Below are 27,589 nucleotides of genomic sequence, written 5' to 3'. Positions count from 1 at the left end.
AGTGAGGAGATCTCTCTCTAATGGGTTAGACATCATCTGCAGCAGGCATACACTGTTTACTGCTGGATTAAAGGATCCTGCCTCCAAAAAGTGGCTCAGATCTCCCCAAGATCCCAGCCAGAACCCTGGACAAAACTCTGCCAAGGCCAGAACAGCCTCGAGCGTTGAGTCACACCCAAGGGCTGCAGCTGAGTCTCCTCTGCCCCTGTGAGACCCCACTGCGTCCAGGCCCAGGGGACAAGGACATGGAGCTGCTGGAGTGAGTCCAGAGGAGGCCACAAAGATGCTCCAAGGGCTGGAGCCCCTCTGCTCTGAGCCAGGCTGGGAGAGCTGGGGATGTCCACCTGGAGAAGAGAAGGATCCAAGGAGAGCTCAGACCCCCTTCCAATGAGCAACTTTTTATACAGGCAGTGAGTGAAAGGGGACAAGGGAACAGTTTTAAACTGAAAGGAGAGGTTTAGGTTAAATGTTAGATGTCCCTGTGAGGGTGTGGAGGTCCTGGCACAGGGTGCCCAGAGCAGCTGTGGCTGCCCCTGGATCCCTGGCAGTGCCCAAGGCCAGGCTGGACAGGGCTTGGAGCAGCCTGGGACAGTGGAAGGTGTCCCTGCCCGTGGCAAGGGGTGGAATGGGATGGGCTTTAAGGTCCCTTCCAACCCAAACCACTCTGGGATTCCATGGTAGGATTCCATGCTCAGTGGAATGAAAGGAACAAAGGACTGACTTGAGATCCATGAGACACAGACTTGACTGAGCCTCTGCCTCTGCCCCCCGGGATCTGTGCTCAGGTGCTCCCTCCAGCACCACAGGCTGAGGTCACTGTCCTGCAGAGGGGTGACACCTGCACACAGACAACCCTTAGGGGCTGGAAAAAGACTGGGATCATGGCTGGGATTTTGGCACAGATCCTGTGGCTGTTCCCATGGGTGGTTCCAGCACATCCAACCTGATGGTACCACCCCAGCTGCTGCTCATTCCCACCCTGCAGCAGCTACAGGAACCAGACAAGCAGCAGCAAGAATAACCAAATAATGCTTCATAATCCATTCCCATGGCAGCCCTGATTTGTTTCTCCAAGGCCTTGCTTTGACTCCTGCAAGCTGATCCTAAAGTGCTGAAACCTTGGGAACAGCCACCAGCACCCTGCCTGGATCCAACCTAATTATGGAATCATTTGGCTTGGAAAAGACCTCCAAGATCATTGAGTCCAAATGATTCCCCAGCCCTGCCAAGCCCACTGTGCCTCTAGGAGCCACAACCACATGGAAATGATGATAAATCCTATCTCCTTCCTGCTCACCACTGAGGAGGCAGATGAACATGTCCATCAATGCTTCCTCTTTACAGTCTCAATTACAAGTTTTCACACTCCAGTTTATTGTTGCTCATTGATTATGGTGATTTTGGGAGCCAGAATAAGGGATGTGAGGCTGAGATGGCAAATGAGGCACAGAGAGAGGACAGGTCCTGTCTCAGTGTCCCCAGCCCAGCCCAGAGCTTCTCTCTACACCACTCCCCTCTTGGGCACCTCCACTATGGACTCACTTGGTCCTGGAAAGATCAGAAGAAACTTTATAACCTTCTGTTTAAAGCAGTTCAGCCACTCCCCCCACCCAGTGTGACAAAAGGACAAACTTCTCTACAAGATGAAAGGAACAAAGTGACCGTGATGGCAGAATGAAGGGACAAAGTCACAGCATCAGCTGGCGAGAGAAATGTTTGTTTGTTACTTTTTTCTTTCAAAATACAAAATTTCATTACCATCTGAAAGGACTGAATATCTTCTGCTTGCTCCCTGGAGGTTAGGAAGTGGGAAGGAAAAGTTTGCAAACATTTTCCAACTCTCCTACTGTTTATTCTTGGAAAAATGTCAGATGTTCAAAATATATCTGAGGGTTTTGTGCCCAACCACACATGGATAATGATGCTGCTTTGCAGTGGGATGACTGTGTATGAAAAATGCCTCCATTTAGAGGAAATATAACTGGGATGGGGTTTTATCCAGGATGGATGGGATCAGACAAAGGGAGTTTTGAACAGGACTCAGCTGGGTTGTGGGGACAATCTTCCTTTGGGTGAAGGCTGGCAGGGCTCAGATGGGGATCTGCTGCTGGGAACAGCCAACACCAGCCTGACTCTGCTCCAGTGCTCATCTGTGCCCTGTTATCTTCCACGGCTCCTTTCCTCAACAGTCACACTCCCACTAAGCCCCAAAATTAATTAATTTGTCTGGGTAAAGACAACTAGACAAAAAATATAACACAAAGGCAGGCATCAGTGTTCCAAGGGACAGCAAACCACATCCCTAAAGGCATTGCTCAGGTCAGCCTTTTCCTTGTGTCTGTGCCCAGGGCTGGGATGGCAGGGGGCAGCTCTGCATTTAGAGCCCAGGTGTAATGGTGGGCTTGTCTAACTCTCAGTTCTCTGGGCACATCCAGCTCTCAAACACCCCCTTGCCAGGCAGAACAAACCCCTGGTGCCTCCTGACCCTGCACACGACAGTGTGGATCTGCACAGCCCTCGCACTCCCCCGCCCCAATAATTTTAGGATTTGCCACTGAGGGATTTTCATCACTTTGAGAAGCTTAGGCACCGGAAGGGAGCCCTGCTGCTTCCCAGCACTGGCAGGATTTACAGGCAGGGATAGGGGAAGGAGACTTTATGAGATTTACACACTTTCTTTTCTTTAAAAAGTGTCATTTTCTATTTCCTGACCTGGTTTCCAGGCTCACATCTGCACGTGCAGTCAGCCACAGGAACCGGGCTTGAGGATTAGAGGCAAGCAGTGCCTTTAACGCCTTTATTTGATTTTAAAGGTGTCAGGAATAAACTCAGATGTCTCTCCTGAGCTCCCCAGTGGAATATGTCCATCAGGGACCCCAGAGCCTCCAGGGACAGGCACATCACCTGAGAGGGATGTGCCAGTGGAGATGCAGAGCTGTGACACAGAGGGAATCCAACAGATGGCTCAAAGCAGACACATGGAATCACAGAATGCCAGAATGTCCTGAGCTGGGAGGGACACACAAGGATCATGGAGTGGCCCCGCACAGACACCCCAACAACCCCACCCTGGGCATCCCTGGCAGAACTGTCCAAAGGCTCCTGGAGCTCTGGCAGCCTCGGGGCCGTGCCCATTCCCTGGGGAGCCTGGGCAGTGCCAGCACCCTCTGGGGGAAGAACCTTGCCCTGAGATCCAGCCTAAAGGCCCCTGACACAGCTCCAGCCATTCCCTGGGTCCTGTTCCTGGTCACAGAGCAGAGATCAGTATCTTCCCCTTCTCTTCCTCACACAAAGCTGCAGACTGTGATGAGTCTCCCCTCAGTCTCCTCCAGCTGAACAGACCAAGTGCTCTCCCCACAGGGCCTCCCCTCCAGGCCCTTCCCATCCCTGTGCCCCTCCTCGGGGACCCTCTGGGCTGCACTGGCTGCTCCCCACCTTGATAGCCACGGTGACATGGGCTGGGGACCCTGGGGGGGATTTGGGGCTGTCTCTCACTGGAGTGTGAGGTGCTGCTGGGTGAGTCCTGGCACAGCTGAGGGGAGGGAGATGAGACCTGCCATGCCCAGGGAGGTGTGGCCGTGACCCCACACCTGCACTGGAGTATCACCAGGTGCTGGGGGTCTCTCTGGGCTGGGTTTCCAGGAACCACCTCTTTTTTTCTCATCTCTGTTCTTTCTTCCGTGTGTGTGCTGGATACAGAAACCTCATTAGGCAGCATTATGTGGTCCAGCTTTCCCTAGTTTGGGTGGTTGTGGCTGTATTCCTCCCATGCAAATGCCCCTTATCTAAACATCGGCCCCATAACTAAAGCTACTGTGGCTGTCATCACATTATGGATTAATAAGGTGAGGAATTCATGGACGTTTCCTCTGGAAGGCAGGCACCTGGATCCATGGCTATCACACACTGAGTATATGTTTCATGGGTTACTTTAGGAAAGGTACTTTCTGTGAGGAAATGACAGCAGGGGAAGTTTTCTCCCAGCCCTTCAAGCAGTTCTTTGTGCCTACCCCACCAGCTTTGGAAGGGTTTAAATTTCCTGTAGATACTGACCAAGTGTTGCTGATAGTCCTGGTCTGTTTAGCTTTCAGGGATGTCAGGTGTTTCAGAGGTGAGGCTGACTTGGATCACTGCACAGGCACCTGCCCCAGGGACAGGGTGCCCTTCTTGTTGTCCTTGACATCCTTGGCCAAGGATTTCATCCTGGGACAGAAGGATGGGGCTGGGACTGTGTGTGTATTCCAAACCTGCTCCTGACAAACCCCAGAGCTGCTCATGCTACTGCATCTCAGGTGTAAATTACAACAAGTTCCATAAAAGTGAGTGGCTGCTCTGGGAAGGCCCTAAAGAGCCTTTCTCGGGTAAGACTGACAGGAGCACCACCCTTTTTAGACATCAGAGAAGGAACAGGGAGTGGGAACTTCTGAACAATGCAGTTCAGAGAACCTTCCAGCCCAGCCCATGAGAAAATCCATGTCTCAGCCTCTCCCCACCACCAGCCACTGCCGTTCCACACTCATGAACACCCACCCACACCCAGAGAGAGCTCAGCTGGGGCTGAAAATGGGCACAATTCTGTGGGGAAATCCATGAACTGAGGCCAAAAATTGCCCTGCATGAGCTACAGCAGCTCCAGCTGCTCGTGGAACTCTGGGTTCTGCCCTGCTTTTGCAGAAGACAATTAACTATAATTAATAATTAACTTCAGTGCAGCAGGATTGGTCCCTAGGGAAACACTAGGATGACTTGACTTGGTTTTGTTCACCCTGTGGGAAACACTGCCAGGTAACAACAACGCTCAGTAAGAAATTTCTACAGAAATTGTAGGACTTAGAAACTTCCACAGGATTTATAAACCCTTTGATTTTCAGGATAAGTGAAAATCACAGGTCTGTATTTTAAGCACCTCCTCCAGAACACCTTGTGATCTAAAATTAGCAGATTATCATGATTTGGGGTTTGACTGGAGTTTGACTGGAGGAATTACACTTCTCCAAAACCCAGGGTACTGCACACCTCAGCCTATCCACAACCATGACCTTGGCTAAGGCTGACATCCCTTGTTCCAGGAGAGAACCCCAGACTCTGAAGGCACTTAAAAATTAGTATGTCTGCAAAGTTTGAGTAGGAAATGTGATTTTTTTCCCTGTAAATTCTATCTCACTGAGGACCCTCCTGAGTGAAAACATCTTCTCTCTCTCTCTGAAGATGGTGAGGATTCAGGATGCTACAATAGAAAATTCTTCCTTGAACTTCCAAGTGCTTTCTGACACCTCTGGGGGTTTGCTGGTGTGCTGTGAGTGCCCTGTAATTTAACATCTGTGCACTCAAATTTGATTTAAAATGGTCACTCAAGTTTGAGTTTTAAAAGTATCTTCTAGATTTTCTCAATCAGGGGTTTGATGCTTTATTTTATTTTTCATTTGTATAAAAGAAGGTTTTAAAGATACAAAATTCCACAAGAGATGGAATTTCCCAAATCCACAAAAATCTGTGATTCAAAGATGCCAAAAAAATTGCTCTTAATTCTGGTAACTTCTAAAACTCCTGAGAGGTGCTTGGTAACTGTAATAAAAAAGCCAATAAACACCTTCCACTCCTCCAAAGTGCTGTGTACTGGGGAGTAGACACATTCCCACCAACATCACATTATGTTCGTTAGAAAGATCATTACATTGCTTTTGATTAAGTGTCAGGAATAAACTGTGGATGAATGATGGAGTTTTTTAATGAGTTCAAAGTCCATGAAATAATTTTCTTCCCTGGGTCAATTAGAATTTCAAAGCAAAATTCCTATGAGACCAATTTATTGGGAGTGCAAAGAGGCTTTTGTTCTGCATTTCCCAGACACTTCATAGGCTGGGCTTGTGTTTGGATATCTGGGATTTCGCTTACTCAGATAAGAGGCTGAATGCCCCAGCTGAGAGCTCTGGGGAGCAGCTTTCCCTTTCTGTCTGATAATACAGATTTTGGGGCTGTTACTTACAAAAGAGAAAAGATAAATGCCCTGCACAGTGAACACTTCCCCACGACTTGTCAAACTACCCAGGGATTTTTGCATAGAGATGTTCAGAGTAATCTGGATACAAGGGGCTCTTCCTCTTTACAGGGATCCTGCCTGGGATACCCACACAGGTCACCAAAGTGCCTTTTGCAGTGGGATAGGGAACAGCACTGGAACAAAGCAGAGAGAATATACCCATGATTTCAGACCCTGTGCAAGCCACATCATCCCAGTAAGGGTGTCTGGAGAAGGTGGCCAGGGACAGTATCCAGGCTGCTCTTGGGTGGCTGCTGTGACACAGCCATCAGCTCCCCAAAATTCCAGCTGGGAGTCATCTTCCAAACCTCTGAGAGAAACTGGCAACTGCTCCTGGCACCACCAACCACAGGAACATCCCAACTGCTGGCCCAGGGCAAACCAGAGATCCAGCCCTGTCTCTGTGGACAGGGGCAGTATGTGCAGGGTAATATTGAATATATCCAATAATTTCATAGAGGAAGTGAAGAAACATAGTTCAGAAACATTCCTATCCCTGGAAGTGCTTTAAGGACAGGCTTGATAGGGCTTGGAGCAACATGGAAGAGTGAAAGGTGTCCCTGTCCATGGCAGGGGGTGGAATGAGATGGATTTTAATGTCCTTCCAAACCAGACCATCCTGGCACTCCATGGAACATGGCAGGGAAGCTGGCAGAGGTGACTGCTGCCCTCTTCACTCTGCCCTCACCCACACCACTGCCTGACATGAGCCCTGACCTCTCCTCCCTGCTGCTCCTCCTTGGACTGTAATGCAGAGAGGCAGGAGAAGCCTGGGAACTGCTGGCACCAAGTCTTTTGAGGGACCTGGGCTCCAGGCTGCAGTTTCTAGACCACAGACATGGTCTTTGATTTAACCATCTGCAAGTCCAGGTGCTGCTCTTGCACAAAACACATCCAATCCAAAGTACCACAGCATCAGTTCTGCTAAATTCATGCCCTGCCCAGTAGGATGCACTAAAAATTGGGAAATCCATTCTTCAAAACTTCCCAGCACGTCAGATCCTGCAACTTCCACAATAAAACACAGACCTGGCCTCAACAGGAAAATAAGACATGGGCTCAAGTGATGCTTGGTCCAAATCTCTCCTTGGCAGAGTGAATTCCCAGATTTCTGATTTTCCTCATTTTCCATGCAAGGCAGCTTTATCTTTGCCCCCACAAGGACAGGTTTGTGCTTGAAGTGAAGGTTGAAGCCCAAGAAGTGGAGGGGCTCTCAAGGAATTCTCTGTGAGCCAGCACAGCTGTAGAAGGGAATCACAGGAAAACCATGGAATATCCTGAGCTGGGAGGGACCCACAGGATCACCCAGCCCAGCCCCTGGCCCTGCACAGACACCCCAACAACCCCACCCTGGGCATCCCTGGAAGAGCTGTCCAAAGGCTCCTGGAGCTCTGGCAGCCTCGGGGCCGTGCCCATTCCCTGGGGAGCCTGGGCAGTGCCAGCACCTCTGGGGGAAGAACCTTGCCCTGATTTCCAGCCTAAATGCCCCTGACACAGCTCCAGCCATTCTCTGGGTCCTGTTCCCAGTCACCAGGGTCCATCCATGTGAAATCCTCTGCTCCACAAGAAGGGGCAGTTGTGGATGTGCTCAGTACCCTGCTGCTGGTCCAGGCACTCAGTTAATTATTTGTTTAAACCTGAGCTCAAGAGCAGCCTAATTAGATGCAGCAGGACACCCCTCCAGCTTAAGTGTTTTGCTGGACCAGCTCCCTGGTATAAAATATAAAGCCAGGGGCTCTGTGCAGAATGCAGAGGGATTTTGATTAAATTCTTCTGACGGGGAAGGTGGGAGGGAGAAATGTAGCCTTTATTGAATGCTCTCCTCAGTTAACAATTTATATTCCAAAGAGCTGACAGCTGTGGTCTTCAGGCAGGGAGGAGGAGATCAGCATTGCCTGCAGGCAGCGTCCCCCCCTGCCCACCACGCTGTGCTGACATGGAACCTAAAAAGGAATCAACCTTATCTTATCTCTTCAGTCAAAGAGAGAAAAATTGAATGATTGTGCTTCCTCGAAGGAGGGACAAGACTGTGTGACTCAGGCTCTCTTTCCCACTGATTTTGGATGCCCCCAAAGGACTAGCCCAAATCTGCAGAGAGCTGGTTCTTGAGCTGCTGCCTCCCAGGAGGCAGGTACAGCTGGGCAGAACCCCCCTCCAGGTCCAAACAAACCTCACCTGGAGCCATTCAAAGGACAAGGGAAGGCACTGCCTGTGGAACAACAGGGTTCCTCCCCAATTTGGAGGTGCTGAATTTGCCCAGCTGTCAGGATGGCAAAGGGAGATTATCCCAACCTACCAAAAACCCCCAGCTCTCCCCGTCCCAGTCCTCCTCATATGAATCAACCCCCTGAAGTCCTCCACAGCCAGACCTGGCTGCACAGCTACATACCCCTAATGGCCAAAATGACAATTCATATCTCCCTCAGCCTGCAGAGCTTCAGAGATTCCAGCTGTGGTGGTGACCTGCTAATGACCCACCATCAGCTGCCAGCCCTGCCAGGACTGCCCCAAAACCAGGGGCTTTGCTGAGGGCTTCTACTAACCCTGTGTCAGAAAATCCCCATATTTCCCAAAAAATCACAGAATGGGTCCAGTTGGAAGGGACCTTGAAGACCATTTTGTTTTAACCTTGCTATCATGGCCAGAGACACCTTCCACCAGACCAGGTTGCTCCAAGCCTTGTTCGTGGTCTTGAAAATCAAACCATGGAAAATCAAACACATGTCAAACCAGCAGCACTGGAAAATCACAGTTTCCACAAGATGGCAACTTCCTCCTGCATGTTTCCATCAGGATTTCCAGAGGGTTTTTTACCAGCAGCTGGTTTGGAGGGGTTTGGCTGCTGCCAGTTTGAACACATTGTAGCTGTGGGTGGTCAGCACTGAACTGCAAACCAAGCTCGGCACATCAGTAATACCACGTCTCCCCAGATCTGGCTGCTCTGAGTTCATCTGTGTCCCACTCCTCCATTCATCTTGAGCTACTTTCTTCATAATTTCACCTTGTGGCTTAACCCCAGCTGGCAACTCAGCCCCACAGAGCTGCTCCCTTGCTTCCCCTGGGTGGGGTGTCAGAACTGGGAGGGTAAAAATGGGGAAAGCAGCTTGAGATAAAGACAGATCATTAGGGAAAGCAAAAGCTGTGCATGCAAGCAAAGCAGAACAAGGAATCCATCCCACGCTTCCCATGGGCAGGCAGGTTTCAGAATCATTACAGATTCATGGAACGGTTTGGGTTGAAAAAGACCTTAAAGCTCATCTTGTTCCACCCCCTGCCATAGGCAGGGACACCTCCACCAGATCAGGATTCTCCAAGCCCTGTCCAACACAGCCTTGAACACTTCCAGAGCATCTCGGGGCTCCTTCACCCAACAGTGACCTGGGAAGACAAACACCATCATTCCAAACATCACCTCCTTTCTCCTTCTCCCAGCTTTCCATGCTGAGAACAGTCCCACATGGCCTGGAATATCCCTGGGGACAGCTGGGCTCAGTGTCCCCCTTCCAGCTCCTCATGCCCCCCAAGCTGCTGCCCCAGTGGGGCCAGGGGCAGAACAGACCTCACCTCTGTGCCAGCCCTGCTCAGGTGTGACCACAACATCCCTGTAACACATGCACTGTTCCCAGCACAGACCCAAACCAGCTCCTGGGAGGAAAACCAACCCTGTGCCACCCCAAACCAGCCCCTGGAGCTGCAGCACGGGGGTCCTACATCACCACCCCATGGCCAGATCAGCTTCCAGCGGGATCTGCACCCAACTCCAGGCTCAGCCACAGCCCCAGCTGGCCTGGGCAGATATTTATTGAACCTCTGCAGGGCCATCTACAAATGGAGCCCAGGGAGTGGCCCCAGTCCCTGCTAATTCATGAACTGCTTGTTGTTGGAACCCTGGAGGCTGAGGATTTCAGGCTGTGCTGATGGGCACTGACCCTCAAGCAAACACTGTATTTGACCTGAGGCCGTGGAACAGGCTTCTGAAATTGAGTGACAGCACTGGGGTTGTGGGTGTGTAGTGTGAATAGAAGTGTGTGATATCACAGAGTGGAAAACTGAGGATTTAAGGGTTTAGTATATAGTAATATATATATATAAAGCAAGATGAAGGACTCAGGATGTTGGCTAAGTTCTTCTTTCACTTTCTTCTTCATGGGTCTGGGTGGTGTTTTGTAATGGTGTGAAAAGGTCTGCATTGAGGCCATGGGGGGCTGGTTATTGGGTTAAAAATAAAAATAATAGAGGTGTCATCTTGTTATTGGACAAATTATGCTTAAAACACTTTGGGAAGAGTTAGACACAGCCATTTTCTACCTTGCTAGCTAGAGCTCACAACCTGTGAGACTGTGCTTTAGGTAAGAATTAATAAACATCTGAGTCCAAACACAAAAACTGCATCCCCCATGCATTAATCCTGGGTCTAACAGAAGAAAAGGTAAAACCCCCAGACCTGTGACCACAGAGCACTGCCACCCCGCACAGGGAGGGCATGGCCTGCCCAGGAAGGGTTTTACAGAGGTCAACAAGTGGACAGCAAACCCACTGCAGAGGCTGCTCAGTGCTTCCCCTTTTATTTTGGCCACACTTCTGGGCAGATTTGTACCTTGTAACACTCTTGCCCTTTAAATGAGTTCCAAATTCTGGGGCTGGGTGGAGAAGGACAGAAAGTGTCTGTTTCCTTCACAAAGTAAAAAGGCCACTTTTGCATGGAGCAGGACCTTTGTTCCCCTCCAAATCCACTCTTGAGCTTCCCTGCCTATGCACACACACGGACAGGGAGCTCTGGGAGCAGCTGTGTGGTCTCAGCAATCCTCCACCTCCAAACAAGTCAGAAATATTCCTCAGGAGCAAAGACAGCAACCAGAGATGCTGATTAGACCAAGAAACTAATAAAGAAAACCTTTCACAGATCACAAAGGCTGTGACTCAGAGGCAAAGCAAAGCTTTAGGATTATTCCACTTACAGGTTCAGAGGAAAATTCAATTAAATGGCAGCCTACCTTGAGTGCCCCCTTTGCAGGGATGCAATGGACACACCAAGAAGGGCCCCCCTGGTATGATTTGGGGAGGGAAGAGCAGGAGGGAAAAGTGTCCAGGGATAGGAGATGTAGGACCCAGAGCAGATATTGGAGCAGCTGGAACAAACCAGTTGCAGGAGGCAATTTAAAGTAAGGAATTATGAGACAGGCAAGGAGAGTCTACAAAAACAAACCCCAGAAATTAATTCCTTTCAAAAGAGAGGGTGAGCAGCAGGTGGTGCTCAGCAGGGTGAGCAGGGCAGCCTGAGCTGCAGATCCCCCCTGGATGTGAGCAGCACAGGGGAGCAGAAAGCTGCAGGGTCGATGCAGTGGCCCTGCTGTTTCCTCAGGGATTTGACCCCGCTGCCACCTGGTGTCCTGCTGGCCTGGGCCTGACAGAAATGGGGCACAAGCCCAAAGCAGTGACCCACTTGCAAAGACCTCCCTGACTCACTGCCCTGGTCTCCCACTGCCCAGACTGGGAGCTCTGTGCCATCCTCTGCTAACCCAGCTCCTGTTTGGCCTGGGACAGCTCATTTTGGGATCATTCCTTTGCCTCCTTCCCATAGAGCACAGACCTCTCAGACCTCCTGTGCTTTGCTCTCCCCTCTATCTGCTCTCCTGCCTTGCTGGTTTCCCCAGGAGCTGCTGGAAAAGGAACCTGGGGTGGAGGAGCAGCATGTGGCAGCCAGGCTGCTGCATTCTGGCTGCAGAGTCCTTGCTCCACACCCCAGCACTGCCCCCGTGGGACCTCAGGGTCAGGTTCACCAGGTGCCACCGGGAAACCTGGGTGTCCCTGGGGAGACTGAACACCTCCATGCCACACATGAAAATACTCAGGTTTAAATTGCTGACATGAAAAACACATTGGCACCTGGAGGGAGGCTCTTTCTTAGGCAAATACATGAAATAAGTCTATAAAATTTAAAATAAAATAAAATAAAATAAAATAAAATAAAATAAAATAAAATAACAACACCAACAGGCTACTCGAGCATCCAAGACAAAATCTGTGCTGGTCATTAACTGCTGCCTGCTAAATTGCCAGGCAGTCTTTATTAACCAACAACTGCAGCAGCAAACTCCAGTGACAGCAAAGCTCAAGAGCTAAAATAAATCTCAGACTTTCCAGCCAAGACAGTGGAAACACCAGGGCTTGCAGCAATCTGGGATGCCTGGGGAGTGCAGGGGGAAGGACATTCAGAAATTGGCTGGGCAAGCTGTAACTACACTGAGCAGATCACCTCAGGTTAGCAAAGCTGGAGTCAATACCCAAGCCTTCAGACTTAGACTTTCAATCAAGTGCTTAATTAACAGAGCCTAGAAAAGCAGGGTTCTGCAATTTAATGAGACACTCAACACAGAGCTAAGTGCTTTAGATATCCAAGCTTTCAAAAAACATGAGAGAGCGATAGAGAAAGTGAGGACTATGCAAATATAACCCCTCTCTGGGTCGACTGCAAGGTTTGCTGCAAAGAAATGAGGCTGCACCATTGCTGGAATGGCTCTGAGACAGTGAAAGGAATATTGATTAAAGGGCTTGATCCTCAATGGTTTCAGCTTCTCTGAATTCAGGATATCCCAGATTTCCATCTGCTATAGGGAGAGCTGCCTCCTGCAGTTCACTCCCCTGGGTTCTTCACTTTCTTCAAGCTGGAAGAGCCCAGAAGTGGCGAAAAGCTGTGGAGGGAATTCTAGCAAAGTCTCACAAAACTGAGCCCCTTCAGGTGTCTCTTTTTCTCCTCTGCATGTTCTGACAAGGAGGATCAGAAGGCAAAATGCCCAAGCAGAGCTGGAGGTGCCCCCAGTGAAGGGAGTCATGTCAGGAAGGCACCAGGAGCAAACCAGCTTCAGATCCAGGTGCAGCTGCCTTTGTCCTGACCTGAGCTGGCCTGGCCAAAAGGACTAAATGGGACACATCAGGAGAGTCTGGGGACACCTTGCTGAGGTGACTCTGTGCAGTGCCACACTCCTGCTCTGAAGGCTCATGGCTGTGACTGTGGTAAACCACAGACAGAATCCCAGGATGGTTTGGGCTGGAGGAACCTTAAAGATCACCCAGTGCCACCCCCTGCCATGGGCAGGGACACCTCCCACTGTTCCCAGGCTGCTCCAAGCCCTGTCCAACCTGCCCTTGGACACTGCCAGGGATCCAGGGGCAGCCACAGCTGCTCTGGGCACCCTGTGCCAGGACCTACCCACCCTCATAGGGAACAATTCCTGCCCAATATCCCAGTGGGAAGACATTTCCTGTGTCCTGTCCCTCTATACCTTGTCCCCAAGTCCCTCTCCAGCTCTCCTGGAGCCCCTTTAGGCCCTGCCAGGGGCTCTGAGTTCTCCCTGGAGCTTCTCCTCTCCAGGTGAGCACCCCCAGCTCTCCCAGCCTGGCTCCAGAGCAGAGATCCCAAATCCCAGGCTTTGGGGCTTCCTGCCTGACAAGCACCCACAGGGGGCTCTGTGGAGGGTGAGTTCCAGGGCTTAGGGCAGACTCCAAACTCAGGGCTTGGGGCTTGGCAGGACTTTTGCACTTCTGGTTTGAAAACTGAGATGCTCAATTCAAGATTGAAATTCTGCAGATTGAAAAAGAATAAATTATAAAGGACAAGCAGCCCCAAAGGTGATTCAGGGTGGGAACAAAATGCTTGACAAAAGGAAAATTAAAGACTTCGTTCTGTTTAGCTTATCAAAAGGGATATGGGAAGGTGATGTGATTACTGTGTGTAAGAACCTTCATCTGCGGACAATACCAGATACCAAAGGGCTCTTTAATCAAAAGAGTAAAGACAGAACAGGAATAAATGGCTGCAAGCTGAAGCCCAACCAATTCAAATGAGATAAAGGGCACAAATTATAGCAGGGAAATGATTAACCACTGGCACGAGTGACAAGGGGGGCAGGGGAGTCTGACTGTTGACATCTTAACTGCATTTCTGTCTGAAAGAGACACTTCAATCACGCTCAGGTTCAGTGCTGGGTTGGACTGGGAGTGAGCACCAAGAGGCACAAACAATGGTGGAATGACAGTGATGGGCTGATCCCAACACCTCCCAGACCCTCCAGGCTTCTCCTTAAGGAAATGCATCCCCAGGGATCCTCCCACTGGTCAGGGCAGCAGGTTAACCCTGCCCTCGTGGGAGATGCCAGCCTGCCTTGGGATGATTTCCCAGATTTGGGAATCCATGCCCAGCCCACCTCCTCTGCCACTGGGTTCTACCTCCCACTTTGCAGAAGCAGCTGGGAGCCCATTCCTGTCTGTGTAAAACTGCAGCACCACGTGAAATGTTTTATTTGCTTCCTTAAATCACAGCTCTGCTTTTTTTACACTGCTCTAAACACCAGCTCCAGCCCCCAGCTCCATTATTTCTGCATTTCACACCCGGAGAATATATTCTGGCAATTCCCCCTGGTTCTGGTTTTTAAGCACAGCGAACAATTACATTCAACTGCACTCGTAAGGCAGCGTTAATGAGGCTCATCCACAGCCTTTACTGACAGCAGCTGCTGCACAAATCCCTGCACTGACCCGGGAGCTGCAGGGGGGTCACCCTCCCCTGGAATTCGGGGTCCTCCCTGGACGGGAGCCCTGCCCCGGGGTTTCTTCTCTCGCCACCAGCACCAGCAGGTCCTGGCTGTCCCAGCTGGAGCTCTGAGCAGGCACCACCTTCCCACTGAGGTCAGGGCACGGCCACCACGGGCTCTGGGCACTCCCTGTCTGGCACAGAATCATGGAATCATTGTGAAAAAGGCCCCGGAGACCATCAGGTCCACCCATCCACCCAGCACCACCACGACGTCCTAATTCACGTCCCCAGGTGCCACAGCCACATTCCTTTCCAACCCCTCCAGGAATGGGGACTCCATCACTGCTCTGGGCAGCTGTGGCAGTGCTTGACAAGCCCTTCCATGCAGGAATTTTCCTTGATATCCAACCCCACCAGCAGCCCTGGCTGAGACACTGCACAGGGCTGTCCCCAGTGATGTGCTGGAGCACCAGGGACTGGCACAGCTCAGTGACTCTGCACCCCCAGGGAGCTCCAGCTGAAATCATTTGGGATCTTGGGGTTCTCCTCTCTAGAAACCATTCCAGGGGTGATATCCAGGTGATTGCTCAGGGGCTGGAGAAGGAGGATGTATTCTCCCTGATCCCCAAGGGCACCCAGCACCCATTGAGGGCCTGCAGGTGGCTCTGGGTGGAACTGGGAGCCCAGCCCTCAGCTGGTGGGGCACAGGCTGCTCTCCCAGCCCAGGACTCCTTCGTGCTGGTGGCAGATGTGTCCCAATCCCTGGGAATGCATTAATGGAGTCACTGCTCCAACAATATTTACCTGCAGGCTGCCAAGTGCTTCTCGACTGAGCAAATATTTGTGTGCTGCACCCGGGCTGGGAACAGCATCCTTGGGAGATGTATCCTGGGGAACTGCACTGCTGAGGCTGCTCCTCCACAGCCAGAGCCCCAGCACAGGCCAGCAGGCCTTTCCCACAGCTGTGACAAGGGGATGTGCCCAGGGACACCTCGGGGTGCCTGCCTGGGGGAAACTGAGGCTGCTCCCTTGTGCCACAGGGCTGGTCCCGAATCCTGCTGGGGTAACCCCAAATCCAGCCCTGAGCAGAGCACACAGCTAACATCCAGTAACTCCCTGCTGGAAAAGCCCAGCTCAAAGTGAGAGTCTTCTAGTCAAAGTCTTTCTATGGACATGATCCATGAAACCTCCTGGGCAAGGATCTCTTTGGCTCCTTAAACCAGGAGACAGCAGGTTTGGGGGAGATCCAACCTTTCCAGAGGGCCCTGCTGGCAGCAGTGGGATCCATCCCTTTTCCCTGCCCACTCCTGCTGATCCCTGCCTGGGCTTGGAGCTGCCAGAGCTCCTGGACTTGGGCATCACAGGCTGCCCCACATCAGGCTCCTGCCTTGCCACAGAGGCATGAAAACTTTTATTTGTGGTCCAGGGAAACTCCAGCTCAGCCAGCCCAGAGATCAAGCAATTACTGCTAATTAGGAGGTGAAAATTGGGAGTGGTTGAGCAGAAAGGTTTTTGGGACAGGGACTGGTGATGGAGGGGACAGGGTGAACCATCCCTGTTAGGGAACCAAGGCAAATGTTTTCAGCACCTTAAGGAGGACACTTGGTGAGCTGTGATCTGCTCAAGTGCTGAGCCCTGGTTGTGTTTCATCCCAGGAAAGGCTGGATATGGCACTCAAGAGCCCAGGTTTATTCAGGGATCCAAGTTAATTCCATTCCTTGTGTGCCAATTTGTCACCTGTATCTCCAGTAGCTGGGCTGGCAGGGCTTGGAAGCAAATGTTGCCCTTGAGAAAGCAGCAGCATGTGCTGGGGGAAGAGACCCAGGGAAATGAGATGCATGAGGCTCCCCTGGAATGGAATTCTCAGGTCTCTGGGAAAGGGACAGAGCACCTGCAGCAGAGAATGGGGCTTTGCTGTGGAATTCTCACTCTTCTATCAGAAAATACCCCCTGACAGTGCTGGAGAGCAGCTGGAAAGGGAGAGGAAAGGGTTTGCCATGAAATCACAAAACTTACAGAAAAATGTATCAACTGTGCCCCCTCTTCTTAGATTAAAACTCAAAGTTACAATTTATGTTTCCCAGTAAAGGTTACAGCTTTCATTCTTCCTGTTAGAAGCATGACAACTCCAAAATGAAAAACTTTCTATGACAATTGCCTCATCCCAAGGCCAGGCTGGACAGGGCTTGGAGCAGCCTGGGATAGTGGAAAGGTCCCTGCCCATGGCATAAGGGTGGCACTGGATGAGCTTTTAAGGTCCTTTTCGACCCAAATATTCCATGGTTCCATGATGTTTGAGGCTTCTCTTAACCCAAACCACTCTTGTGATTCTGTAAATCTATGTCAATTTGCACTGAAAAAGTAATTTTTAACCAAAAACACTTGAATTGAAACTCACCCTTTCAATTTTTCTTCTGTAGAACAAAATTCCCAATGTTATTGTTATGGAGAGCTATGAAATCTATAGAAGGTGGCCTTACCATCCAACTCTGTGATCATGGCATTATTGATGTATCCCCACTCCACAGGACTTCCCTGCAAAGAGCCTGAAAAATTCTGATTATGGAGAGCATTGGTCAGCAAACTGCCAAGCGATTCACTATTTGCTGTGCTGCTCCCCGTGATAAATAAACAAAACTGCTGCTTTGCCCTTTATTGCATTGATTAGATCTGGGTAAAACAAACAGAAAAGGGGGAAAAAATCATAGGAGGGATTTACAGTTGCTCCTCAACTCAATCTCAGCCGGGGGGGAGGAGTTGCTGTTGATTGTGTTGTTTCCCCGGTGCTGCAGTGGGTGAGGATGTGACACTGCCCAGCTGAGGGTGGATACCAAACAGGCTGGAGTGGATGGCACAGCCCTGGCTGAGGGGGGACTGCAGGGGCAGGGGACAGAGCTCCTGAGCTGCTCTGGCCCCAGCACCCAGCCAGAGGCAGGAATAGCCTGAAGGAACAGGAAAATGGGGAGTCCAAAGAGGGAAATGGGTCCACAAGCTGCAAAACCTTTTCCAGTGAGGAAAAGCACTGCAAGAGCAGCACCCTGGTGCAGACCAGGAGCAACCTCTCCTTCATACCTCTTTGCAGAGTGCCTGGTGGCCTCTCCCACACTGGCCATGGTGCAGGAACACAGAGAGGGCTGGAACTTGGACCTTTCCTAGAGGCTGAGCAACTACAGGGTGCCCAGAGCAGCTGTGGCTGCCCCTGGATCCCTGGCACTGTCCAAGGCCAGGCTGGACAGAGCTTAGAGCAGCCTGGGACAGTGGAAGGTGTCCCTGCCCATGGCAGAGAGTGGCACTGGATGATCATAGAGGTCCCTTCCAACCCAAACCATTCCAGATTCTGTAATTTTGCCCTGATCCAACACCACTGTTCCTTGCGCAGCTCCAAGCCCTTAAAAGCACAGCAGGCTCAGAGCTCAGGGGCCACCACAGAGTCCAGGGGGGCTGCAAAGCCTGGGGTGGGTCTGTCCTGCTGGTGCTGCTCACCTACACCAGGTGAGCTTGAGGGTGTCGAAGCCAGCATCAGGTGATGGTGACGAGCTGGGGACAGGGATGGCAGACACCTGATGTCCCACAAGTTACCACACCATAGGGATTGTGTAAGGTGGGATGCACTGCAGGCAGGACCTGCCAGACCCCCAGGGCACACAGGAGCCTCTCAGTGGGGAGACACAAGGAGGCAACAGCCTGCAGAGCCACGAGATCCAGGTGTTTGTCCATGCACACCCTTCCCTCGGCTCTGCTTCCACACATCCCTCATTGCAGGGCCACCTCTCCCTTGTCCTGCTCTGCCATCCCTCCCTGGTCCTGCCCTGCCATCACATCCCTGGTCCTGCCCTGCCATCCCTCCCTGGTCCTGCCCTGCCATCCCTCCCTTCAGCACCCCCTTCTCCTGCTCTCTGATGGAAAATGATGGCACCAGACAGCCCCGATTTCCTTCTCCACAAAAACATCCTGTGCCAAATCCTGATTCATCCAGTGAGTAAGAGCAGAGCCTTTCTCAGTCCAAATGGTGATTTTAATCTCCAGAGCCTTCTGCCACCTGGACTAGAGGCTTCACTTCTAACGCCTGCTGTTAACAACTCTCCCTGCAATAGCAGCTCCCAGTGGTGTTTGTCCAAGGGCTTAGTGGGAATGGCGCCAGCATCACATTCCTTCCCACCCTTGGGCACTGCCAGGGATCCAGGGGCAGCCACAGCTGCTCTGGGCACCCTGTGCCAGGGCCTCAGTACCCTCACAGGGAAGAATTCTCTCCCAGTATCCCATCTAAATCCACCCTCAGTAAGCTAAAAACCATTAGAAGAATCCCAAATTTTATTTTCTGTTTGCAGCCAGAAACTTCCTCTGACCCGGTGGGCTCGCCCCACATTCCAGATAGGATCAAGCCACCTCAGCCAGCAGAGCCTCTGCTTTTTCTTTTTGAGCCCCCAAACCTTCTGTTCCTCTCTGTCCATCCCACCTGAGCCAGCACCTCCCTCCCTGCCAAGAGCAATCCCTGGGACAGAGCTCCTTGTTACTCTGAATTTTATGGAATATAGATCTGCCTTCTCCCCAGCTCTGAGCTTTGCTGACTCAGAGGAAAGGGATCTTTAATGATCCCCTAGGTAGCTGTATTTTTTTACCTAAATGCTCACAAATTGCATCCTACGACCAATTAAACAGACGGTCTCTCATTTTTTCCCAACAAACATAATTTGTAATTCCAAAATGTCAATAAAAAGTCCTTCCTTCCTTTTTATATTCTACAGCATTTGCAACTCAGCTTGGTAATTTTGGAGTCAATAATTAAAAAAAGGGGCAATTAGGGTATTAATTGAGAACCACCAAGTTACTTCATGGAATATATTCCATATTTATCCCCTGCCTGCTCTGCCCAGACTGCTCCCAGCACATGGAATGCAGCTCCATCATCACAGCTGGGGTTTTCAGAGCAGCTCATCCCTCCTCCCAGCTGGGCTGGAAACACCACACAAGTGATGGATCTGGTACAGGGCAAGGGAATGGTGAATCCTGGAGGGATGAGCAGGATTTACCTTGAACTAAGCTGTGTTTGCTTTTTGGAACCAGGTGGGGAAAACCAGCCTGGCCACTGTGGAGAATTACAGTGAGAAAAGGGGAAAAAGATATTCTGAAAATGTTGTTGTCCACCATGACCACAACAGTTTAATTTTATAAACTAAACATTTTGTTTCCTGCCCGCTGTTCTAGGTTATTCCTAGAACTGGAAAACAGAAGTGGCCCAACAGAAAGCAGGTTTTTGGTACTTAAATACCAGTGGTGTAGTTACCAGCCCAAATCACACTTCAGACATCCAGGCATCCATTTCCATGCCCTGGGAAAGGGTCTGGATATGGGACCCCTGAGCCAGGCAGGGTCCCCAAACTCTGGGGAGGCTCAGGACCCCACAGTGACCACAGAGTTGTGGCCTTTTCTCACAGCAGGGAAGGAGAGGATGGGTATGGAAGCCTTGTCTGATGCCAGGGAAGGAGAGGATAGGTATGAAAGCCTTGTCTCATACCAGGAAAGGAGAGGATGGGTATGGAAGAAGGCTATGGAAGATGGAGGAATGGGGAGTGAGCACCTTTGTTGGGTGGTGTCACATCCTGATCGTCCCCAGTCCTGCAGACACAACCCAAACCTGCTCCCTCAGCCCTGTCCCTCCTCCTCCCCTGCAGCCTGACATTTTTGGGAGTGGGATGCTGTGCTCTCCTTTCCCAGCCATATCCAGATTGACAGTAGTGTTCTGGATGTGCCAGAGCCAGCAGACCCAGCTGGAGCCAGCAGTCACACACCAGCCAGGCACAAAGGCAACACTCTCTGCTTCCCCCAGCTCCCCCTTGGAGGGATCTTCTGCTATCAGGAGGGAAATTTCAGATATCAGAGTGCTAATGCAGCCTGGCTTTAGATGGATTGGCAGCTCACCACCTGCAGTATTAAGACTTCCATCAGCTGCCTCGTCACACAAAGAGCAGCGTCTCTATCAAATCCTAATACCTGGTGATTCTGCAAGTTTGGGATTAATACCAAGGATAAGGAGGAAATGCAAGTCAGCTGAATGCAGGGGATGTTATCCCAGTTTGGGAACAGCTCCTCTGCACAGCACTGCAGCCCTGGCACTGAGTGCACACAGAGGATGAAGGCACAGGAGCACAAACATCCCAAGGGACTACAGGACTATTGCAGAGACTCTGGAAATAGTTCTGCAAGTGAACTGACGTGAAACAGAGCACGGGCAGTGAGGAACAGGGGAAGTTCCCATGTCAGAAGGTCTCACTGAGCCCACCAGAGGTGGTTTGAGGTGCAGTAGTGCCCTGATTCTGCAGCATGAGGCACTGGCAGCTCATCATCACCTCAAGGGAGGGGATTCTCCTCCTCTGCTCAGGTCAGACCCCACCTGCAGAGCTGCCTGTGCAAGAAGGAAATTAAGCTGCTGGAACAAGTGGCAAGGAGGCCATGGAGATGCTCCAAGGGCTGGAGCCCCTCTGCTGTGGGACAGGCTGGGAATGCTGGGGGTGTTCACCTGGAGAGGAGAAGGCTCCAGAGAGACCTCAGAGCCCCTGCCAGGGCCTAAAGGGGCTCCAGGAGAGCTGGAGAGGGACTGGGGACAAGGGATGGAGGACAGGACACAGGCAATGGCTTCCCACTGCCAGAGGGCAGAGTTAGATGGGATATTGGGAAGGAATTCCTGGCTGGGAGGGTGGGCAGGCCCTGGCACAGGGTGCCCAGAGAAGCTGTGGCTGCCCCTGAATCCCTGGAAGTGTCCAAGGCCAGGCTGGACAGGGTTTGGAGCAGCCTGGGATAGTGGAAGGTGTCCCTGCCCTGGCAGAGGTGGGATGGGATGAGCTTTAAGGTCCCTTCCAAAACCATTCATGACTCCATGATCACAGACCTTTGGAGCTGCTGCAGCACCAGTCCCAGCAGAGGCTCTCAGGGTGGAGGGACTCTGGGATCAACCCCCAGGACACTCCCTGCTCCCCTCAGCTCTGGAGGGGGCTCCCAGGAAGGGCCAGAGGCAGGAGCTCCATCTCCACTCCCTGTCCTGCCTTCAGGAATGGTTTCCAGCACAGATATCATGACTTTGGACACCCCCTTCCATGTGAAGTGCTGTGCTGGCCCCACAGCAGAGCTGTCCAGGGACACTTCACCAGAGTGCAGGAGAAACTGAGATGAGTTGGAGAGCTGGGACATCCCTCCCTGGATGCAGCACTGGGAGTTCAGAGGGCAGGATGGAAAAAAGGCAGCAGGGAGCAGCTGGCAGAGCCTCTCCTGGGGATGGGTTTTCTGCTGACATTCCATCAGTATTGGTGAGAGATGGTGAAGGATTTTCCTGCCACATGTGGCTCTGAGATGGAGCTCCTGATCCATGGATCACTGCTCACCAAGGAGACAGCTCTGAGAAGTGCTCAGGAGGAAGAAACGGCAGTCCAGGGGAACATTCTCTGGGGTCATTTCTCTTAGAAAAACTGCCCTGTAGAGTGACAGAACAGCTCTCAACTGAGCACCAGGAACTCTGCAGCTGGCTCTGAGCAGGATGATGGACTCATCCTCCAGGCTCATGGAACCACATTGGAAAAGCTCTTTAAGATCCTGAGTCCAACCATTAACCCATTAGCACTGCCAAGCCCAGCACAACCCAAGTCTCTAAGGATATTTTTTGAACACTTCCAGGGATGAGGATTCCACCACTGCCCTGTTCCAATGCCTGACCAGCATTCCAGGGAAGAAGTTTTCTCAATATCCAGTCTATCCTCCTCAGATGCAACTGATGCCATTTCCTCTTGTCCTGCTGTTCCTGTTCCCAGAGCTTGACCCCCCTGGCTGTTTCCTCTTGTCAGGGACTTGTGCAGAGCCACAAGGTTCCCCCTGAGCTCCTTTTCTCCAGGCTGAGCTCCTTTCCCAGTTCCCTCAGGAATCCTCCTGCCCCTTTCCTGGCTCCCTCAAGAATTCTCCAGCCCCTTTCCCAGCTCCCTCAGGAATCCTCCGGCCCCTTCCCCAGCTCTGTCCCTTCCCTGGACATGCTCCCGACACTGAGTGCTGCCCATGAGCTGGAGCTGCACTGATGGGAATTCCCTCATCACAGAGTCCTGGAGCCAAAATCCAGCCAAGTTTTACATTGCTGATCAACTTTCCAGCAGCTCCAATTAATGCTGCTACACCATGTCCAGCCCTTCATTCCTCCCTGCATCACACAGGACCCCGCAGGCACCACCCAGGGCCCCACAATAAGGTTTTTCCCCAGATCTCCCTGCAGATGGGTCTGAGCAGACTTTCCACAGCCAGGAAGGCAAGTGCAGCTTCCTCCACCCCTCCTAGTGCATCACTGCTGCCAGGCCATAAAACCTCCAGCACTACAAACTGCAGCATTTATCCTCTGCCTGTGAGCATGAGAAAGAAAAAGTTCACTGAAAGACTTGGCTGGGTCCAGATCAAAAACTCTCCATCCCTTTCCCACTTTTTCCTCAAATTACAAAATAATATCACCTGATTTTACAGTTCTGCAGATTTCATGTGCCACAAAGCAGCATCTATGTGTGTTCCCAATTTGGCCTGGAGCATCTCTTACCTGCCTGTTTTTATTTAAAAGTACAAAGGCAGAGCTCAAGTGCAGCTTTCCACCCCCTGCAAATAGAGATATTGGTGTTTATTTATAGCTCCTTGTTTGCAGAGAGCCCATGGAGAGGGGAAGAGGTGTCATTCCCAGGGGAAGGCAGAGGGATTGAATCAATCACCACACCAAGGGGCCTGGGGTGGTTCACAAAAGAACCACAATTCACAACAGAAGATAAATTATCCAAACAGATCCAAACACATCCTTGTCTGTCAGTTACTGTCTTCATACAATCTCCACAAAACACAGAGCAGGATCCCCTCTCTGAAGTCCATCAGTAAAGTACAGCTTTCCTCTCCAGTTTTTGAGTTTGCTTAAGTTGGAGTCTCACTTTGAATCTCAAACTGTGTCACTGACTGACCTCTAAATGGTCTCCAGCTTCTTCAAAGGTTTTGTTTGAGAGCTGGAAAACAAATCCTCCCAAAGTGCTGCAAACTGCTCTGCCAGGGACTGCTTGAAGGGTTTGGGCTGGAGAGACCTTAAAGCCCATCCATCCCACCCCTACCATGGGCAGGGACACCTTCCACTGTCCCAGATTTCTCCAATCCGTGTCCAGCCTGGCCTTGGACAGTGCCAGGGATCCAGGGGCAGCCACAGCTTCTCTGGGCACCCTGTGCCAGGGCCTGCCCACCCTCACAGGGAGAATTTCTTCCCAATATCCCATCTAATCCTGCCCTCCTTAAACTTTAAGCCTTCCTCCCTTCTCCTATCATGGCACACCTTTGTAAAAAGTAGGGTAAGGTAAGGATGGATAGACTGAGGGGCTGTTCCTACATGAAAAAAAGGATATTTCTGTACCTGGAGACAGAGGGAGAAGGGAGGCAGTTTCCTTTGCTCATGCATTGATAAAAATTGTTGAAGATGGACAAGCAGAGCTTCTTAATTTGGAAAAAGGTCACAGATTTCCCTGACATCATCGGAGAACTGACCTATCTTCAGGAGCTATAGGGTGATCCTACCTGCAGTGCCAAACTCAGCTGAAGAGGGAAGAATGAGAAACAGGGAGAATGAGGGAGAGAAAAAAATAAAAGAGAGATAATAGAATAAAATCAATGGAATGAACAAGTTCCCATGTTTCCTACACACCTCTGAGTGCGCAGGCAGCTCCTCCAGGCCATGGCCAATTACAGTCCTACAGTTCCCACACTTTATTCCCTAACCAAGTCTAACCATGCCACTCCCTCACTGTGGAACTGCAGGTATTTATAACCAGCCGCCAATTAAACCAACAATGCTGCCTTGGTTCCTCTGGGATCTTCTAAGCTCTACATGACCCATGCAGTGCCTGTTGTACCTCCTCATTTTCCATATGGTGGTAACACCCCAGGGCTGCTACACTCAAGGGATTACCAGTTTGATGTCTTGGAGTCAGGAGGTGGAATGATAGAATCCTGGAATGTCCTGAGCTGGGAGGGACCCACAGAATCACACAGCCCAGCTCCTGGCCCTGCATAGACACCCCAACAACCCCACCCTGGGCATCCCTGGAGCTTTGGCAGCCTCAGGGCAGTGCCCATTCCCTGGGGAGCCTGGGCAGTGCCCTAAGGGGGAAGAACCTTTCCCCAATATTCACAGGACATGATATAACCAACCACATCCATTGCCAGAGCCAGCTTCAGCCCCACTCTTTACACACCTGCTCCCCAGCAGACAGAACCAGCTCAGTCTCACAGGATCCCATGAAAATGGAAATCCCATATATGAGCACAGCTCTAACCAAAGTATTTTTCAGCAGGAACAGGGAGCTATGTAGATAATCACTCTTTTGAGCCCCAGCCTGCTGTGTTTTGTGCCTGTACTCCAGGGGAGCAGGTAATAGCTCATGATCTTGCCTTGCTGTGTGTTTTTAACAAACATATGCTGCCCATCCTCTGACCCCTTTCCCACTTTTGGGCTCAGCTTGCAAACCACGGCCACAGATGACAAAATAACCTGAATATCTGCAGTAATGTGCTTTCCAGAGCCATTGTGGTAATGGCAGGGACTGCTCTGTAAGTAAATGGACCATTTATGGGGGCAAATAAAAGCCCTCGATTCCTCAAAGCAGGGGTTCCCTCTTTGTCTGAGCTCTGAGGAGCTGGGCTAGGGCAGCCACAGGGCAGCTAAAAGACAGAAGAAAAGTAATTTATTCCCTCTTTCCTTCCTCAATTTCCTCACTGTTTCAATGCAGAGCAGGAGAAAGCTTCAGAGCAGCAGGAGAGCTGGGCTGGGAGCAGCAAGGGCTGCCCAGGGCAGGCTCAGCTGCACATCCTCATCTCCAGCATAATGGCAGGAACAAAGAGCTGCTAGGGGCACAGACTTCTCTGCCTGTTCAGAGCTGGGACCAGGCAGAGCCCAGCTCATCCCTGTCCCTGGAACACCTCCCTGCCTGCAGGAAACTCAGCACAGAATCTACACCAGGTGATGGCCACCAAGCCCCTCAATCTGGGTGAGACTCACTGGGAAAGGAACTTTTCCCTTAGCACAGCAATGGGATGGGAATTACCCAGAGTTAATTTGGAGACATTTGGGGTGGAAGCCAAGCCCAGGCAAGAGAGGGGATCCAACAAGCAGCAATCCTAGCCTTGTTGGGCCAGGAATTACAATGCAGCAAGGTCAGAAATCGGGGGGGAAATTCAGCCAAGCAATTCTGAGTGGGAGGGAAGGGTGGGATATGACACTGGCAAGCTCAGGGTGAAATCAAACTGGAGAAATCAATAATGGGAGAGAACAGGGGGGGGGGGGCAAGGGACACAGGAAGAGATAAATTAAAGGCTTGCCCAGGTGTTGTGATGGCTAGTGAGCAATAAATTAAATCAAAAAGGGCAACAGGGACGAGCAAGGCACTGTGAAAAATTAATTAAAAGGAAGGGAGGCATAACCAAGGCATAAAACATGGGTGCTCCTGGAAGGATTAGAGGAGCCAGGCAATGAAGAAGCTTTGGGAAGTGTAATAGGAGCCAAGGCAGAGGCTGCAAAGGCTGTGACTGCATGGGAGGGTCAGGTAAACAACACAGATGTATTTCCAGATTCTGAGAAGTAGGAAAGCATTGGGGAAGAAAAGAAGGTTCCTGCAGAAGGAGATGCTGGCACAGCAAACTTCGCTCCTTGGCTTTTGTAGCCAAAATGCAGCAGGGTATTGAGTCCCCCTAGCTGCCCCTCTGCCCAGGGTGCTGCTGCAGGGTGAGGCACTGCCAGAGGGCATTTCCCTGCCTGTGTTCCAGGGCACAGATACAGCCAAGGGGAGAGCAGGGCTGGCTGCCCTCAGGACTCCCCCAGGGCTCTCCTAAATGCACCCCAGGCTCCCTGCAGTCACCCCTGCAGGCATCCCCAGCTCCTGAGCAGAACCACCGGCCCTGGCTGCTGCAGCCCAGCTCAGCCCAGCTCTGGGGTGGATCCCCCTGGTTCTGCAGGCTGATGGGACAGGCAGGATTTGGGTGAGGCCTCAGGACAAGCACAGACTCACAGCCGCATCCCTGCTGGGTCCATGTGGGCTGGAATGCCTGGTGTGAGTGCACAGGGGACGGCCTGCTTCCCTCCAGGGCTGTCCTGGCTGAGCCCTTGGAACTGGAGCTGCTCCACTGTGAGCACAGCAGTGCCATCAGCTGGGACAGCCAGAGCTGGGGAAGGGCTGGGTGGGGAGGGAACAGCTCAGGCACTTGAGCAAGAGGGGAGCAGAACTTGCCTGAAACCCCATTTGTGTCCCGTGCCCACCATCCAAGAGCTGCATGGGGTCAGCCCAAAGCCCTGCAGCCCATCTCTGCATCACCTGGGACATTGGAAGGTGTCCCTGCCCATGGCAGGGGTGCAGCAAGAGGAGCTTTAAGCTCCCTTCCAACCTGAACCATTCTGGGATTCTGTGAAATGATTACAGGAATATTTTCAGGCTCTTCAAGCCACAGGGGAAAAGAAAGAATCGGCCAAGTCTGGCTCACACCTGCCTTTAAAGCAGCTTTCTTTGAAATGAACAGGCTGCCTCAGTGCTAAGAAGATTATAGGCAGAGACACCTCTGCCAGAGGAGGGAAGAAGGAATAATAAAGGCATTCAAAGCTATGACAAGAAAATGGGGAAAAAAAGAAAAAAGAATGCAGCAGACTTTTTAGATGTAGCAGGAGGGGTACAAGGAAGATGAAGGCACAGACAGTGATAAGCAAAGCTGGACAAGGAACAGATTCAGAATATCTCTGTGGGGCTGAGCCACCCAGCCCAGAAGCACAAGGACTGTCCCAAGTCCCAGCAGACACTGAGCAGGCAGGGAAGGCTTGGAGGGAAAGTAGGGCAATAAATGATGGATAATTAACAACATCAGAGAAAGCTCACTGGCCCACAAACCTCTCCCTGCCCTGACAAACTTCTCCTTGGCTTTGGACCAGAACTGTGGGAAGCCAAGGGATGGTTGATTGCACCCCACTCCTCCAGGCTCAGGGAAGC

General features: G+C 51.3%; 1 protein-coding gene across 7 annotated transcripts in view; it reads right to left on the bottom strand.

The window, feature by feature from the left end:
- Nucleotides 1–27,589, bottom strand: part of RALY (RALY heterogeneous nuclear ribonucleoprotein) — a 115,274-nt gene that overhangs the window by 41,169 nt on the left and 46,516 nt on the right. For 2 of the 7 annotated variants that reach the window (XM_083873074.1, XM_083873080.1), the window contains exon 1: nt 17,054–17,104. The exons of the other annotated variants lie outside the window; for them this stretch is intronic. In XM_083873074.1, coding sequence (XP_083729200.1) covers nt 17,054–17,056 — 3 coding nt within the window. In that variant the 5' untranslated portion in view covers nt 17,057–17,104. Of the gene's footprint in view, nt 1–17,053; nt 17,105–27,589 lie in introns of those variants that run through there. 7 annotated transcript variants of the gene reach the window in all.

This window comes from Zosterops lateralis (assembly GCF_965231275.1).
Source record: "Zosterops lateralis genome assembly, chromosome: 16".
Taxonomy (NCBI): domain Eukaryota; kingdom Metazoa; phylum Chordata; class Aves; order Passeriformes; family Zosteropidae; genus Zosterops; species Zosterops lateralis.
This window is presented reverse-complemented; position numbering and strand designations above follow the sequence as displayed.